This window comes from Lissotriton helveticus, chromosome 4_1, assembly GCF_964261635.1.
Source record: "Lissotriton helveticus chromosome 4_1, aLisHel1.1, whole genome shotgun sequence".
Taxonomy (NCBI): domain Eukaryota; kingdom Metazoa; phylum Chordata; class Amphibia; order Caudata; family Salamandridae; genus Lissotriton; species Lissotriton helveticus.
Genome location: NC_136063.1, coordinates 415,118,754 through 415,135,533, shown reverse-complemented (window position 1 = coordinate 415,135,533; position 16,780 = coordinate 415,118,754). Strand labels below are relative to the sequence as shown.

The following is a 16,780-nucleotide window of genomic DNA, read 5'->3' as shown; positions in this document are numbered from 1 at the left end:
GGCGTGATGACATCAGTTCCCTTTTTTCCGCGTCATCAACGCTAATGGTTTTCTATCGATCGACAGTAGCTTTGTAGTAACTTTGTTACTCTGTAGTTATTTTCTCTGTTTCATTGTCTTCTGTCGAGATGTCGTCGAAGAAGACTGGATTTAAGGCTTGCGGGGAATGTGGCAAGACTATGTCCATTACTGACCCGCATGAGTGCTGCGTCTGGTGTCTGAGCTCCGACCATGACGTCGAGGATTGCCCATCTTGCAAGAAGATGACTCCGAAGGCCCTTCGGGAGAGGGAGACTAAGTCTAGGGCTCTGCTCCGGACACTATGAAAGGTTATCTTTCGGCCATCTCCACCTTTCGAAGGCTTCCAGATCAGCCTTCTCTTTTTAAGTCCCCGGTTGTTAACCGTTTCCTCAAAGGCTTAAAAGTAAGAAAGATAAGAAGACTTCGAAGTCACGATCTCGGAGGTCGATGTCGAGGTCTCGATCGAGGTCGCGCTAGGAGTCGTCTTCTGCTCATGCTTCAAAGTCCTCGAGGAAGAAGCATAAGAAGAGTAGCCATGAGTCACATCATCACTCAGGGAAGGACTCGAGTTCGAGGCCGAAGTCGCAAGTGAGGCTACTTCGTAAAGAAGCGGAGGCTTCGGCGTCGGAAGACCAGGACTCCGAGGGTGAGGCTTTGTGTGCGAATTCGCCTGAGTCACCGAAGCAGCAAGCGAACCCTTCTCCGGATCCGTCCAATCCTCCTGGTCAGGAGGATGAAGGTGAGGTGGAGGAGGTTGGTGAAGGCGAGGTTCCGGTGCCTGCGGGTTCGTCGACCCCGGTGCCACAGCCTGAGGAGGAGATCGACGTCGAGACGACTCCGCTCCCTCGAGAGCAGCCTGGGGGCCCTTATCCAGCCTTTCCGGCTCCAGGTCAGGATCCGTCCCAGTTCCTGAATGCTATGTTTGGGGTTTACTCCAGGGCAATGTACCCCTCTGGTGCACCTGTTGGTCCCACGGGTCCTTTGGCATATAACTTGGGTGTTCCCCAGGCTTATGCTCCTGCGCCCTTTATGCCTTTCATGTCGGCTCTAGCACCGCAGTGGCATTTTCCGGCACAGCCGAACCCATCGACGCCGAACCCATCGACGCCGGTGCCCACGACTCCGATGCAGGATCCCGTTCGACCTCTGGTAAAACTGCCTCGCCCGACTTCGGGTTCGACGCCGGCTCCGACCCCGGCGGAGTCGGTTCTGGATCCGTCGACTTCGTTCATGAAGGAGAGGTTGAGGGGTGAAGCCCATAGACTTCTGGAGGAGGAAAGGTATCGGTATGCTGATGTGGAGGAAGGAGAGTTACAGGATCTGATGATCCTTTTGATGACCTGAGAGAGGCCAGTGGACTTGAACTGTCTCCTGAGTGGGATTTGGCCTCTGTGTCAGACGTGCCTTCCAAGGATGTGATGCCTTATCACGTTGTAATTAAAAAGGCTGCGGGCTTGTTGAATATTACTCTGCCCACTGCTGAGTACAAGTCTAATATTCTTACAGAGGACTTTCAGAAGTAATTTCGGGCACTCAGGCTGCTGCGAGACAAGTAATTCAGAGTGGGCTGGACACGGCTGATTCGGTGGCGAGAGTCATGGGCTCTTCGGTGGCCACTAGAAGAGCTGCATGGTTAAAGTCATCGGAATTCTCTGCAGATGTTCAGTCTGCTTTGATGGACTTGCCCTTTGATGGGTCAGGATTGTTTGGCAAGAAGGCTGACGCTGATTTAGAACGTTTCAAAGACAGCAGGGCCACAGCGAAATCTTTTGGTCTTCAGACCAGGGGTACTACTGGAAGGCGCTTCAGAGGATTTGGCAGGTCTTCCTTTCGTTCCTACAAAAAATCACAGCTGCAGCCACAACAGCAAAATACGCTGTACAAGCATACAGAGGCAGACAGCAAGCTCGTCCTAGAGGTCGTCAAGCCTCCTCCTCCTTCCCTTCCCAGCCCCCTACCACCGCAGCAAAGCAGCCCTAGATCCGCCATTCGGGATCATGTGGGCCCAGTGGGGGGCCGCCTTACCCATTTTCTACGAGATTGGGAATTGATTACATCAGATCTTTGGGTTCTCAAACTCGTGGAGAATGGGTATGCTCTTCCCTTTCGGGAGTTTCCCCCAAATTACCCTCCTTGCCAGGGTTATTGTTCAGAGGACCATCTGCTGCTCCTGCAGGAGGAAGTCCTGGCTCTGTTCAGAAAGGGTGCGATAGAGGTGGTTCCAGAGCAGGAGAGGGGTCAGGGATGCTACTCCCGGTATTTCCTGATCCCCAAGAAGGATGGCAGGCTCCGTCCAATCCTGGATCTCAGGATCTTGAACCTTTACCTGAAGCAGGAGAAGTTCAAGATGCTCACCCTTGCACAGGTTCTTCAAGCGCTGTATGTGTCGATCGACTTGCAGGATGCGTATTTTCATATCCCAATCCTGAAGTCGCACAGAATGTATCTCCGTTTCACGGTTGGATCGCAACACTACCAGTTTGCGGTCCTTCAGTTTGGTCTTACTACTGCGCCTCGAGTCTTCACCAAGGTGATGACTGTGGTGGCAGCTCATCTCAGAAGATCGGGGATACCAGTTTTCCTGTATCTGAACGATTGGCTGATCAAAGCAGAATCTCCAGAGATAGTGCTCCATCATCTGCAAGAGACAACTCAGTTGTTGCACAGGTTGGGTTTTTCGATAAATGTACCCAAATCTCACCTGGTGCCCTCCCAGCGCAACCTGTTCATAGGTGCGGTACTGGACACTACTGTGTGCCGTGCATTCCCTCCTCCTCAAAGGATTTGCGACATACAGGAAATGATTAATTTATTTTTCAATGGAGCGGTTGTTCCAGTCCTGAAGGTCCTTCGCCTGCTCGGTCTGATGGCTTCTTGCATTCTGTTGGTCAACCATGCACGCAGGCACATGAGGGCACTCCAGTGGTGTCTCCGCAGGCAGTGGTATCAGCACGGCGGAGATCTCGGAGTCAGTGAGGATCCCGAGAGAAACTGCAGCGGATCTGTCTTGGTGGAGCGTGGAAGGCAATCTGTCACAAGAAAAGCCTTTTCAACTTCCTCCATCGGTGGCCACAGTGATAACGGATGCATCCACTCTAGGGTGGGGTGCTCATCTGGGGAATCTGGAGATCAAGGGTCTTTGGTCTCCAGAGGAAAGGTTGCTTCACATCAACCTTCTGGAATTGCGAGCGATACGTCTGGCGCTCAAGGCCTTCCTCCCTTCCCTTCACGGTTGGTCGCTTCAGGTCCTGACGGACAACACCGCGATGTGGTATGTCAACAAGCAGGGAGGAGCAGGGTCGCAGTGTCTCTGCAGAGAGGCTCTGCGTCTCTGGTCCTGGGTTCAGGATCATCAGATTTGTCTGATGGCAAATCATCTGGCCGGAGATCTGAACGTGCGTGCAGACAGTCTCAGTCGGCAGTTCTCAGCCGACCACGAGTGGAGGCTTCATCCAGAGGTAGTTTGTCACGTCTTTAGGACGTGGGGGACTCCTCAGGTGGACCTGTTTGCCACTCGCGAGAATGCTCACTGCCCGTCATTCTGCAGCCTCCAGTTTCCGATGCAGAGAGCCTTGGGGGGCGCGTTTCAGTTGAGTTGGGACTCAAAACTCCTTTACGCGTTTCTTCCCATACCTTTGATTCCTCGGGTTCAGAGAAAGATACGCCAAGACCGGGCCCAAGTCATATTAATCGCCCCGGATTGGCCAAGAAGGGTGTGGTACACAGATTTTCTCCACCTCTCCTTGTGCCCGCCGCTCCGTCTCCCTCACAGGGCAGATCTCCTCTCCCAGATGGAGGGGCAGGTTCTACACCCCCACCTCCAGACCTTACACCTTCATGCCTTGAGATTGAGCGGGGCAACCTGATTTCCTTTTCTCTCCCGCATGATGTGGTGGATGTCATCTTATCGGCCAGGCGTGACTCCACCAAGTCCATTTATTCTTATAGATGGTCTACATTTGTTGCTTGGTGCGGGGAGAAGTCCGTTGACCCTTTAAGGGCTCGTTTGTCCAATATACTTCAATTTGCACTTTCCTTGGCACAGCAGGGTTTTGCGGTGGCAACTATTAAAGGTTATTTGTCGGCCTTGTCGGCTTTCCTTTGTTTGCCAGACAAGCCCTCTTTGAAGTTGAAGTTAAAAGGTTTTATAGAGCGCTCTAACGCCAGGCGGTTTCTTGCCGCTAAGGGTTGACAGCACTGAGGGGACGCCAGAGGATTACTGCAATGGGTAAGCTTGGGAAAAAAGATGAGTTTTTAGAGCTTTACGAAAATCCAGATAGACAGAGATGGACCTGATGGCGAAGGGAAGAGCATTCCAAAAGCAGGGGGCAAGGGTGGAGAACCTCATGCCACCAAATGTGTTCCTCCGAAAGCGAGGAACGTTCAGTAGAACCTGAGTAGAGGAACGGAGGCTTCTGCTGGGAACGTAAAGACAGATCTTAGAATTGATGAAGACTGGGGCAGTGCCGGCCAGAGCCATGACTATCAGGCAGCCCATCTTAAATAAAGTCATAGGAATGAATTATTAGGGTTAGAAATCTAAGCAGAAACCAGTTGGGTTTGCCCATTCAGGGCACGATTGAATAAACTCAGGAATGCTTAGCTCTAAATCTGTAATATGCTGTAAGCGTTTCTCAGTATGTTTACTTAGACTGAAAGCCGAAATAAGAACGGTACATTCACTATGCCTATATGATGCTGAATAGCAATAGGATTAAGAATAAAATGATGCATTTTGCAAAATATTTTGAAAAGAAAAATGAACTTGCTTATGCAAAGATATCTGCCATGGAGGAGTAATTAATTTCCTCATGTTGCAGGAATACCCTCTTTTTATGTCTATTACAAGGCATATGTACAGTTTTTCCTTTCTCTGTTTAATTTTTATGTTTAAAAATTGTGATTTTCATTTACCTCACCGACATTGACAAAGGCGTGTAGCCGAAACACGTCTGTCGGTTGTGTTGTCGAGTGGAGAATAAGCTTTATTAATTATCCACCAGTGTGCGCCTCGTTATGTGGCTTGGAAGAAGGCCATTGCTTGGGAAACTATAACACGTTACACCAACGCAGAGGAATGCACCTGTGTCAAGTGAGCTGCAGTCGGTGAGCGTATTGGAAAATTGAAGTAACTGTCAGCTCCGCCGTGCGATCTGCAAGTGAATAGTAGAGTCCTTTAGGATTAACGAAAGTTTGAGAGAACAAGAGGAGAGAGAGACGCTTACTCGTAAGAGAGGCCGCCGAAAGCGATGAGTAGGAGGGCACGGAGCATTCGGTTTGAATCTTAAACGGTGAGCTCTTTTTTTCCCTAATTCTCATGTATACGTACCATTTTCGCAAGTGGCTGATATGTTGCAGGTCAAAGAAATATCGAGATAACGAAACCACTCGTTAAGTAGGAGACAAAGTATGTTCTTGAATCAAGAGAGAGAGAGGAAGCGGCTGAAGGCATATTATCTAAAAGTGCACTGAAAGCGTACATTAACCCAAGGGGAGGATCATGGAGTCAAACAAAAACAAGCCTTTAAAAGCCCTGTTCAACAAAGTAGGAAAGACTTATGAAAAAGAAACTAGAAAGTGGTGGGAGGCCACCTCTCTGCAACGTTATATAGACGCCAATCCAATACCAAGAGGGCTGAGAATATACACCACGCCCTCTTATGAGAATCCAGACCCGCTACTGTTACAAGAATGGTCTGAGTATACCCATGAGTCAGCAGTAGGAATGGTAAAAATTCTCATAAAGTATGCATGGAGTGACAGACCGAAACTGCTGGAAGAGATAAAAGCAATTCAGGACGAAATAGCACTGGGTAAGGACACAAAATTGAAAGAGGAGCTGCACCAACATCTGAAGAAACACCTCACAGATTATGAAAGTATAATAAAACATCGGAAGCAGACAAAATTTCTCAGTGACGAGGGAGATTATGAATCTGGGATGATTCTAACATTTGCATGAAAATTTGACGGAACCAAGAAGCAACTAAATCTTCAAAGAACACAGGATGCATTCTCAAGGGAAACATCGGAATCGAGGTAGAGGTTTTCGAAGGGGAACAAACAGCGCAGACGGAGAAACAAACAGCGGCATGGACCACCCTCCACAGAAAGAAAGAAAAAACGAAAAACTAGGAGGGGAGGAAAAGGAAAAGGCAAACTCACCGTAACGGAGGGTGACACCGAGCAAGCGTGGATGCAAACAGAAGTAATGGAAAAACGATCGTGAACTTAACAAAAAGATAACTAACGATAGATGAAGAAAAAGTCCTGGAGCTAGGTCTCACATTTTGCCCGACAGCCCAATTTAACTATGAGAATGTGCGCTTTGACCTGTATAGATTGATACGAAAGTTAAAGTTAAGGAAAATACATCTCCTGCATCCTGAGAAAAACTAGGCCACAGACTGTAGGCGCTACCTCTGAATCCATAACAACTGGAGCGGACATAGAAACTTTGAGAGCTCAATGAAAATTAGAAATGGATGAGAGTATTCCAGAGGGAATGGACACTGCTAAATTCCTGGAAGAAGTAGGAGTGTCGCAAATAGGGACAGCAAGCAACATAAGAATGAAGTCAAAGACCATTCCACAGACTGCATACGATGAGATAGATACATTTCATAATATAGTCATCAATGACCTTAAAAGATTGCAAGCAAAAGGCCCTAATCTTACCAAAGAAAACATCTAAAAAAAAAACAATGGAAGGCAATAATGGACTTGAAGAATGACTAAGAGTTGATAATGAAACCTTCTGATAAAGGTGGAAACGTTGTGCTAATAGAAAAGAAAATGTATCAAAATGAAGCATGGAGACAGCTATCAGTAAGAGATTGCTACACAAAAGTAACAAGGGCAATGTATGAAACGAGTATCCAAGAGTTCCACAAAAATATTGGATGAATGGAAAATAAAAGGAATACTGGGGGATACGGACTACAAATTTATCTACTGTGAGCTTCCAGAGCAGCCGTTTTACCACCTTCCAAAGGGGCACAAGTGCACGAAAAATCCACCGGGATGACCGATTTTTTTCGTCTGTGAGCAGTCTGTTGGAGAATGTTTCGATGTACATGGATTGCTTTTTAAATCCGCTGGTGAATGACTTAAGCTCCTATGTAAAGGACACAAAGGACGTTTTGCGCATTATTGCTAACATTTAGTGGGAGCCAGACATGATACTTATAACACTAGATGTGACTAGTTTATATACTAGCATAAAGCATGAGAAGGGATTGGAAGCAGTCCACTTCTTTTTTTACAAAAGAGGAATGCGAAGTACGAACATAATCTGACGTTAGAACTTAAATCCTTTTACTTTAGGAAACCCATTTTTTGTTTTTGCAGGGGAGTTGTATCACCAAGAACAGGCGACTGCGATGGGGACATGCTTCGCCCCCAGCTACGCAAATTTATTCGTAGGCTGGTGGGAAAAGCACGTGGCCTTGGCAGGGGAAAACGACAATTGGATGGACAGAGTTGTGTTATGGGCTCGTTACATAGACTACCTTTTTAGGTCTTGCATGCCGTGGCAGCGCATGCGCTGCTCGCCTCACGAGATATATTGTTGACAAGGACTTTCAGAAGAGGGCTTTAGGCCCCGCCCCTCATTTGCATGGGCTTGGGTCACCGTTTATGCTAAACAGTGACCTGCCATTGGAAATTAGGGTTTTCTGTAGACACCCTTTCGCCTACAAGCCGACTCGGTGGCCTGCTTTGCATCTGTCGCAAAGCACTTTATTTTTATGGGGCCACGTGTTTCAAATTAGAAACACATAGCCCCATAAATACAAGAGATGGGTGCCCAACTCAGTGCGGGGCACTCCCCCAGGCATTACCTCATGTTGCTGCTTTTAAAAAATAGGACAACACCAGCACTCGAGTCTATGCGCATATTTTAATTGCACTCACTGCAGATTTTAATATGATGCTGCAAGTACTTTAGTCTAAAATGTATGCGTTTTATTAGGACACTGATGGTTCTTCAGTTTATATAGTGTCTACCTTAGGACGGCACTTGTATTTTGAGCAGGGTTGTGAATCGTACGGTGCTAGCACTTTTCAGCACCTTTGTTTACATGAGTCATTACTTTCAATAAGAAAGTGCCTGCACTTCTGACCGGGGTGGTGAATCAGAAAGTGCCAGCACTTTTAGCAGGGGGGCGGGGCACCCATAATAGGACAATAGCAGCAGTCCTAACCGTGTACTATTTTAATAAAATGCAGCAGCAGTCCACGGCGGCCAGTGCTTTGTGGTAGAATTGCGCATCCCACAGCCAGAGAGCGGCTCCTGGGGCACTCCCTCTGTGCTCCTGGGTCGGCGGCTGCCAGCACCCCTCCCGACCCCCTCCACCCCCCCCCCCCCCCTACCGCTTCCCTCGAGCCCCCTTCATTATATCGAATTCTCTGGCAGTCTTACAATTAAGCGGGTCCCGGAGCAGCGAGCTTTCTTGTCTAACCCCATTAGGAGCCCGAGCTTCGAAGGAGCACAGCCTCCCTACCACCCCCCCCCAACCTGCCATCTGTTTCCAGGAGATATTTTGTTACCCAAACATATGTACTTGCTCGAAGCACAAGCAATTGGACAGGCTACAGTTTACGTAACTTTGCGCTTAATCTCGCCTTTAGTTTAGTTATCTGCTGACACTGGGACATTCCGGCCCTGTCCGTTCATATAGTGCCTCCGAAAAGAGAAATGTTTCTAAGGAGCTACCAAAAGTGCGCCAGGTGGAGTGGCGCCGAAGACTACTGAACATGGATAATTGCTGTATTTTGCTGTCCACCCATTGATACGGGGCTCAATTTCCCATGCTAGTGCTAGGACCCATTACACCCCTGCAAGCCGTTGTGTGCTCACATGATAACTCATTTCAACCTTCTTCCCTTTATCAAACTTACAAGGCCGAAAGGCTGAGTAGGGTTCAGGCTTAAAAGGTTACAGAGGCCTCTGCAGCAGGCGCTCGGCCCACAGCGCAGCCATACCGCAGCAGTGTCCATGCAGCCTGCTGCCGGGTTGTAAAACTAGTCTCTTGCTATCTGTTTCTCCTGTTTACTTCACACTTCACAGGCGGTCGGTGAACCAGGCCCTGCGATTAGTGGTGTATTATGAACTGGTCACGCCCTGCCCTGGAATCAGCGGTTTGTCATTAATGTAATGTCACAGCCCAATGATGGATTTACTCAGTGCATAACACCTACTCCGTCGCAGCGACAAAAGATCACGCACTATTCCCTCGAGTCCGAATGCACTTTACAGATTGCAACAAATCTATTATCCTGAAGCCTGCACTTGAAAAGTGAAGGGGGTGGGGCGTCTAGACATTGGCATTTGACTTATAAGGTTGTGTACTGATCTCTGCAACACACGCTTTGACCCACTGATTTGTTGCGGCTGGGTGCAGCTTCCCTTTTCATCTTAAATTCACCCCGTCTCCCGCACCAATGCGTTGAACCCCTGCTATCAGGTACACAGCTACCTTGGGATGGGCAGGCAAAAAAACACATGAACACAACACAACATACCAGCCTTTCGCCCAACTCTTTCGCTGCTGAGTACTTACTATAAATGGGGAAACAGTGGCGTCTTATTTACAGCACTTAGAAACCGCAGAAATGAGGGATGAAGCACTATAAAAAATAAGCATTTGCAATGCAATAGGTCTTGCTTTTACGCGAGTTTAAGCTATTGGCATTGTACATGACAATGCCTTTTATTTCTGTTTCAAAAACAATAATAAAATGCATTATTTGCAATGTCAATAGCTCAATGGCTGTAAATAGCACGCAACACGCGGGCAGCTTCCATCCAAAAAGAGTCATTAGTGGGGTTCCCTATGGGGAACTTGTAAGGCTGAAATGAAACTGTTGAACTGAAAATGAATTTGTAAAATCTAAAAATGAAGCTTTTAAGAGATTTAGAGCCTGGGGATGCAGGGAAGGAACACTAAGTCAAGTCAAGTTAAGATTTGTATAGCGCACTACTCACCCAGAGGGTCTCAAGGCGCTTGAGGGAGGGGGGTGCGTTACTTATCAAATATCCAAGTTTTGAGTTGTTTTCTGAAGGAGAGGTGGTTCTGTGTAAGGCGGAGGTGGGTGGGGAGGGAATTCCAGGTTTTGGCCGCTAAGTAGGAGAAAGATCTTCCTCCCATGGTGGATCTTTGGATGCGTGGAATTGCGGCGAGGGCTTGATTGGACGATCGTAGTTGGCGGGTGGGGGTGTAAAAGGTCAGGCGCGTGTTGAGGTATTTGGGTCCTAGGTCGTAGAGGGCTTTGTGTGCGTGGGTGAGGAGACGGAACGTTATTCTCTTGTTGACTGGGAGCCAGTGGAGGTCTCTCGTGACCAGATATGTGATTGTGGTGGGGGATGTCTAGGATGAGTCTGGCGGATGCGTTCTGAATGCGTTGGAGTTTTCTCTGTAATTTAGCTGTGGTTCCGGCGTAGAGGGTGTTTCCGTAGTCCAGTCGGCTAGTGACAAGTGCTTGGGTGACCGTCTTTCTGGTGGGGATCCAGTGGAAGATCTTTTTGAGCATACGTAGGATGTTAAAGCATGATGATGAGATGGCGTTGACTTGTTTGGTCATCGAGAGGGAGGAGTCCAGGATGAAGCCCAGGTTGCGTGCGTGGTCCGTTGGTTTGGGTGCGCTGCCCAGGGCCGGTGGCCACCATGAGTCGTCCCAAGCAGAAGGGGATGATCCTAGGATGAGGACTTCCGTCTTGTCTGAGTTCAGTTTTAGACGGCTGTTCTTCATCCACTCGGCTACGTCTTTCATCCCTTCGTGTAGGTTGGTTTTGGCGGTGTTTGGGTCTTTGGTGAGGGAGAGGATCAGCTGGGTGTCGTCTGCATAGGAGATGATATTGAGGTTGTGTTGGCGCACGATGGATGCGAGGGGGCTCATGTAGACGTTGAAGAGGGTGGGGCTGAGCGATGATCCTTGTGGTACGCCGCAGATGACTTCAGTGGCCTCGGATTTGAAAGGGGGGAGGCGGACTCTCTGGGTTCTTCCGGCGAGGAACGAGATGATCCAGTCCAATGCTTTTCCTTGTATCCCGACGTTGCTGAGGCGTTGAATAAGGGTGCTATGACGGACCGCGTCGAACGCTGCGGAGAGGTCCAGTAGGATGAGGGCAGCTGTTTCTCCGTTGTCAAGTAGTGTTCGAATGTCGTCTGTGGCTGCGATGAGGGCGGTTTCGGTGCTGTGTTTTGCTCGGAAGCCGGACTGTGATGGGTCGAGGGAGCCGTTAGACTCGAGGAAGGCGGCGGGCTGACTGTTGACGGTTTTCTCAATGACTTTGACAGGGAATGGGAGGAGCGAAATGGGGCGGTAGTTCTTAAGTTCGGTGGGGTCTGCTGTGGGTTTCTTCAGGAGGGCGCTGAGTTCGGCATGTTTCCAGCTTTCCGGGAAGGTAGCGGTGTTGAGGGAGCAGTTGATGATATCTCGGAGATGGGGTGCGATGATGGAGTCGGCTTTGTTGAAGATGTGGTGGGGGCATGAGGCGAGGAGAAAGCAAACATCCTAGAAAGGAGGAATCTGTTACTGGCAAAAACTGAAACACAAACACAGGATGAGAAAGGGGCCATTAGGATGATAACAGAGTACACCACCCGGTCCCCTGAGGTCTTCCAAATCCTCCAAAGAAATTGGAAGATTTTGAAAGCTGATAATATAGTGGGTCCCACTATCTCTGAGAAACCCCTGATGACATATAGGAAGGGATCCTCTTTAACCCCTTTCGTGCTCCGACTGGAGTTCTCCCTCCATGGTGCTGCGAACGACCAAACACGCACGCACATACAGAAACTATAAAAAAAAACACAAAGCACAAAACACAAGCACAATACAATCACATGCTCCATAACAAAAATGCCAAGGAAATACACACAAATACATGCACACACACACACCATCACACGCACAGACATGTACAAGCACACAACAAAAGTCTGCAAACTCGAACAGAGGGCGCACATACAGAAACATCCACAAGCACACATACACTTCCAAGCTCTAATACAAAAACATTCAAAAACATGCACACACCATCACACGCACAGACACAAGTACACATACAGAAACATCTGCGTGCACAAACACAAGCACACATAGAATCACATGCTCTAATGCAAAAACACCCAAATACATGTCAACACCATCACACGCTCAGACATGCACAAGCACACACAAATGTTAATATAGTCTTTCATACAGGCACAGGCGTACACATACACACGTGCCCCCAAGGCGAGGTCTCTAATGATTGCGGTGTAGGACCTATCCGGCAGTCAAAGCTTGAAGGCAGTTCAATGATCCCTGAGTATAGTGATGAATGGTAGGCCCAGTCAGGCTGCAGTTGGCCCTATCGAATCAGGACGTCAGCCTCTAGGCACTGTGTTCTAGCCAGGGATCCGGAGCTAGTGTTAGTGTCCCTAATGCCGACAATCAGTCTTACAGTGCTGGCGGTATTGATATATATTGATATATATATATATATATATATATATATACATACACACACATATATACAGAGCCGAGCAGGGAGGTCAGTGCACAGATGCAGCTTTTTGTCGAAGCCTATATATTTGATATTTGACATGTATGTTTTAGGGTAGTACGTACTTTTTTAAAAGGTTTTAAACATACATATATATTGAATTTGACAGGTACGGGAATAGTCCTGCACATGGCCGGGACTATTCAATGCTTATGACTTTGATGAGTGTTCCCCTGGAAAAGAATTAGGATTGCAGGTAAGTAACTTACTCTTGATACCCATTTAACTTGGTCTGCTAATGATCTGGAACTTTTTTATTAGTTCTAGTTTAATATTAAGTATTTTAAAATATTTTACATTTATTTTATACTATATATATATATATATATATATATATATATATATATATATATATATATATATATATATATATATATATATATATATCTTTTTTTGTTTTAAAGCATTAAAGAATATTAAACTTTAAATTCTGTTTTAGGATACTCTACCCCCTGATTTGAGGGTTGTGGGCATGAACATATATGCCTAGGTCTAAATCTCCAAGTAGAATTGTTGAATAGCAAAAAATGTGTAGAGTTACACCTAGGTGTATTTGTAAATATAAATGTGTATATTTACTTTTGTGAATCAGGTCCGGTTGTCATTTATTTACTTATATTTATCATGTCCATAAAATAAATATAATGTATCTTACCTTTTGTTACTCAAAACGTTTACAAACCTCATGCTACTTCGTATTAACGTAAATCTTTTTTAAAAAATTACCCATTTGCTTGTTCATAAACTCTGTATTTTGTAATGCTTCTACTTATTTTTTAATGATATTAATGTAACTCTAATAAAATTGTTTATCTCTTTATGCACTTGAAAGTTCATTGGAACAAGTTTATACTTTACACAAAAAAATCAAGTGCTTTTAAAAATCCACTAACAGTTAAAACAAGGAAGAGATCATATGTGATCATGTAGATTGCTATTTCAGTTATTTCAAAAGAATTTTCTGCAGCCCATCTTTAAAGCAAGATTGTTCAACTGTGGTCGGTTTGTGTTTAAAGCATGTCGGGTATGCATAGAATTAGCACTCACTAGAAACTCTTGCATCTCGTCTGCACAATTAACTGAGTAATGTTTTATTTTAATTGCAGATGATTTTGACGATGCTTAGTATTGATGAAAAGTGTGAGGTTGAAGAGCTGTTCGATGCCCTCAATGAAAAGCAGCAAAAGAGCATCCTTTTAGAAGATGTATCAAGCCTTTCCAGGAATTACAATCTTTAAATTTGAATGTTGTTCAGCGTGCATGCATTCATGTAATGTTGTTTGGATGTCAGGATTGAGACCAGGAAATTCATGTCACACTTAAATATTTGAACTAAAGTGTTTTCTTGGTTTACAAGTGCTACCCAATGGAGTGGCAGTTTCCAGGTACTTATGGGTTGGAAGATGGGTAGGAGTTGTTACCCTTTAGTATTTCTTCTTTCCAAAATGAATGTAGGAAAAATCAATTACAGATAGTGCTGTAAAAAGATAATATTGAGAAATGTCCTGTTTTATATTTTATTAAAGGTTTCAGTTTCTACTAGGGTAAATTACTGTTTTACACTTCACCACATGTTGTGTTGTGTTATATGCCCTATAATTAAGGTTGCTTATTTTAAGATTGGGTCCCCTACTCCACTTTGCTAAAATGACCCTTTCATCATCAACTTGCAATAACTACATAAGAAGTCGCAGAACCCTAGTTAAACACATTTACATTATGCTCCTAAATTCCTCCTAATGCTAGATTGTAGACAGTGCATAACAGAAAAGTGCATGTTCAAAACTGCTGCTCTCAGAAGTTTTTATTGGTTGGTTGTACATATGTTTTATTCTGTAAAGTTAATTCAGACGAAATATCAAATATATTATTTGGTAATATATAGATCTTTTTGGAATATATTGAATTATAAAGAGAACTGTTTCCGCACATTTACTGATGAAATATATATAATAAAAACATTTCTTTCATACATTTGTTCTGCCACTGTTTTCAGTCTCCACCGGCTAACTTATTGCAAATTAAGTCTAACCGACGCTGATTCGTTTGCACTTTCCCTTGCTTTTGAAACAGGCAGAGTATTATGTCATGCACTACCTATGTTTAATTTCTTTTGGTGTAATATACACAGATGCTGAAGGTCCAATAAAGGAAAGCAGAGGACCGATACCCCAACAAATATTAAATCAATGTATATGTCAGAGTAGTTGACTTTAACATTTTAGAAATCCAATAAGTGTTTATACACAGTGATCGCTTTTAAGGTCCCAACACCACCTGGTTGATACAGGAAAACTGTACATATCTTATCCCTTGTAAAACATCATACAATGGTGGTAAAGAGCTCCAGGACATTCAGTCCCCACTATGACCTTCAGGTATTCAGAACCCTTGGATAGTGTTGCCAGTTGCTCTATGCCTGCCCACATGCCAGAGCCCCAGCGGCCTCTACCAATGGTAAACCTGATTGGATTAGCGTCTGATCTTGCAAGAGAGACCTGCCTTCTCCCACCAAGGAAACCTCATAGGTGCACCCAGAGCCAGTGCACTTTGAAGACAAACACCCCAGACAATGCAAGAGAGAGAAGCCAGCTTGCTTACAGTTGGTTTCGATAGCAGTCTACATCCCCTATCTGGCTATTTCTGAACCTATACTATTAAAGGAGCCTACCCCACTGCCATACCCGTCTTTTTTAAAATCATAGGCTGGTGTGCGACACTAGCACATTTCTTGGAATCTAATCATTTTAAGTCTTTTCATATTAAATCTTCTCATATTATGTGATGCAGGCCCTTTAACTGCCGGTGATAGCCAATCTTTGTTCATCTGCCTACTGTGTTTTTGTTTTTCCCAATGGACATTAGAAATTGCTGCTCCCAATATATGCTTTGTTTGTTATATCCTGCTTGTTAATGTCAGAATTACTGCTCCGTATGCATATTAGTTTGTACTCAAAAAGTATATAGTAAACCATGCCTCCATCTTGCCTGGAAAAATCTTAAAATGCTAAATATTGCATAACTTGAGAAACACCAGAATTGCTGAGACTTTAATTCTGATAAAGACTTCTAACAGCAGATTTTTCACCTTATGAATACCCTCATATGCCAAACTGGGTCTGGAAAATGTTCAATAGCAATTCCCTTGGGTGCAAATAGGTGACGTTGTGTGGATCTTCATCAGATCTGTTCCGCCCGGGTGTGACACCGTGGCCACTATATTTGTGCCACCGCCACAAAAAAGTTCCTTTTTGTAAGCGCCTTCTGACGCGAATCAAAAGCACTGTTGAATCCTGTCAGCCTGAATTTTTAATCCCTAAAATGCTTCTAGTGCACTAGAGATGTCCCCTCAGGGGGGGCGTGGCTTGGGCGCCGATGGAGCAGGCAGCGTGAGCTGATAGCTCCGCGCTCGATCCCCCTTTTATCCTGCAAAAAGGGGTCTTTAGTGGCTCATAGTGACGGAGTTTGTGTCGGAACCTCAGGTGCACACTCCGTGCCCGACACCACCTCGAGGAGGGGCCCAGTGAGCGAGTTTTCCCTCATGGAATCGGACCGGGCGAGCAGAGACGAAGCTTCCAAAATGGCGGCGATCGCGGAGTGATGGCGCTTTACGGGGCCGGCCTGCCTACTGCACCGCCGCGTTGATCTGCTGGACCACGGAGGGAGAGGAGCTGCAGTGGCTGCGCGCTTGGGTCCAGGTCGCTCGAAGAAGGGCGCCAGGGAGTGCGTTACGGACCGGTTGCCGGCGAATCCTGCCGAAAGGTCCAAAATGCTAAACAAAACAAGGTAGCCAGACAGATTTATTTTAGGATTTTTTGATCCCACCCAGCGAATTAGTTCTGGAGGGTCATCTATTTTATTTTAGATATTTTATATTTTTAGAAAAACATTACACAGTCTCATTTGTATATATCATAAAAAGGACAATCAGTAGACAGTGAAAATGTACATATAAACAAGTGAGGTGTGCAATAATGTACAAGTGCTATACAAGTGCTTGAAAAAAATTCTCAATTGATACAAACAACACCAAAAACGATAAATCAAATATCTAATGATCAATTCACATTAGAAACCAGTCCTTTAAATTAGGTACAATGAGACAGGCGGACAAAACAGTACAAAAGCAATGCCTGCCTATCTATCTAAGCCTAGGATAGGAAAATAAATTGATGGGTTGCAAGGCTAGGGAAAACACTGTATATA

At 45.6% G+C, this 16,780-nt stretch overlaps 1 protein-coding gene across 1 annotated transcript in view; it reads left to right on the top strand.

Moving 5' to 3' along the window:
* SPAG1 (sperm associated antigen 1) overlaps positions 1 to 14,544 on the top strand; it is a 906,455-nt gene extending 891,911 nt beyond the window's left edge. The window contains exon 19 of the mRNA XM_078686952.1: positions 13,681 to 14,544. Within this exon, the coding sequence (XP_078543078.1) occupies positions 13,681 to 13,812 (132 nt within the window). The 3' untranslated portion in view covers positions 13,813 to 14,544. The remainder of the gene's footprint in view (positions 1 to 13,680) is intronic.
* Positions 14,545 to 16,780: the final 2,236 nt, after the last annotated feature.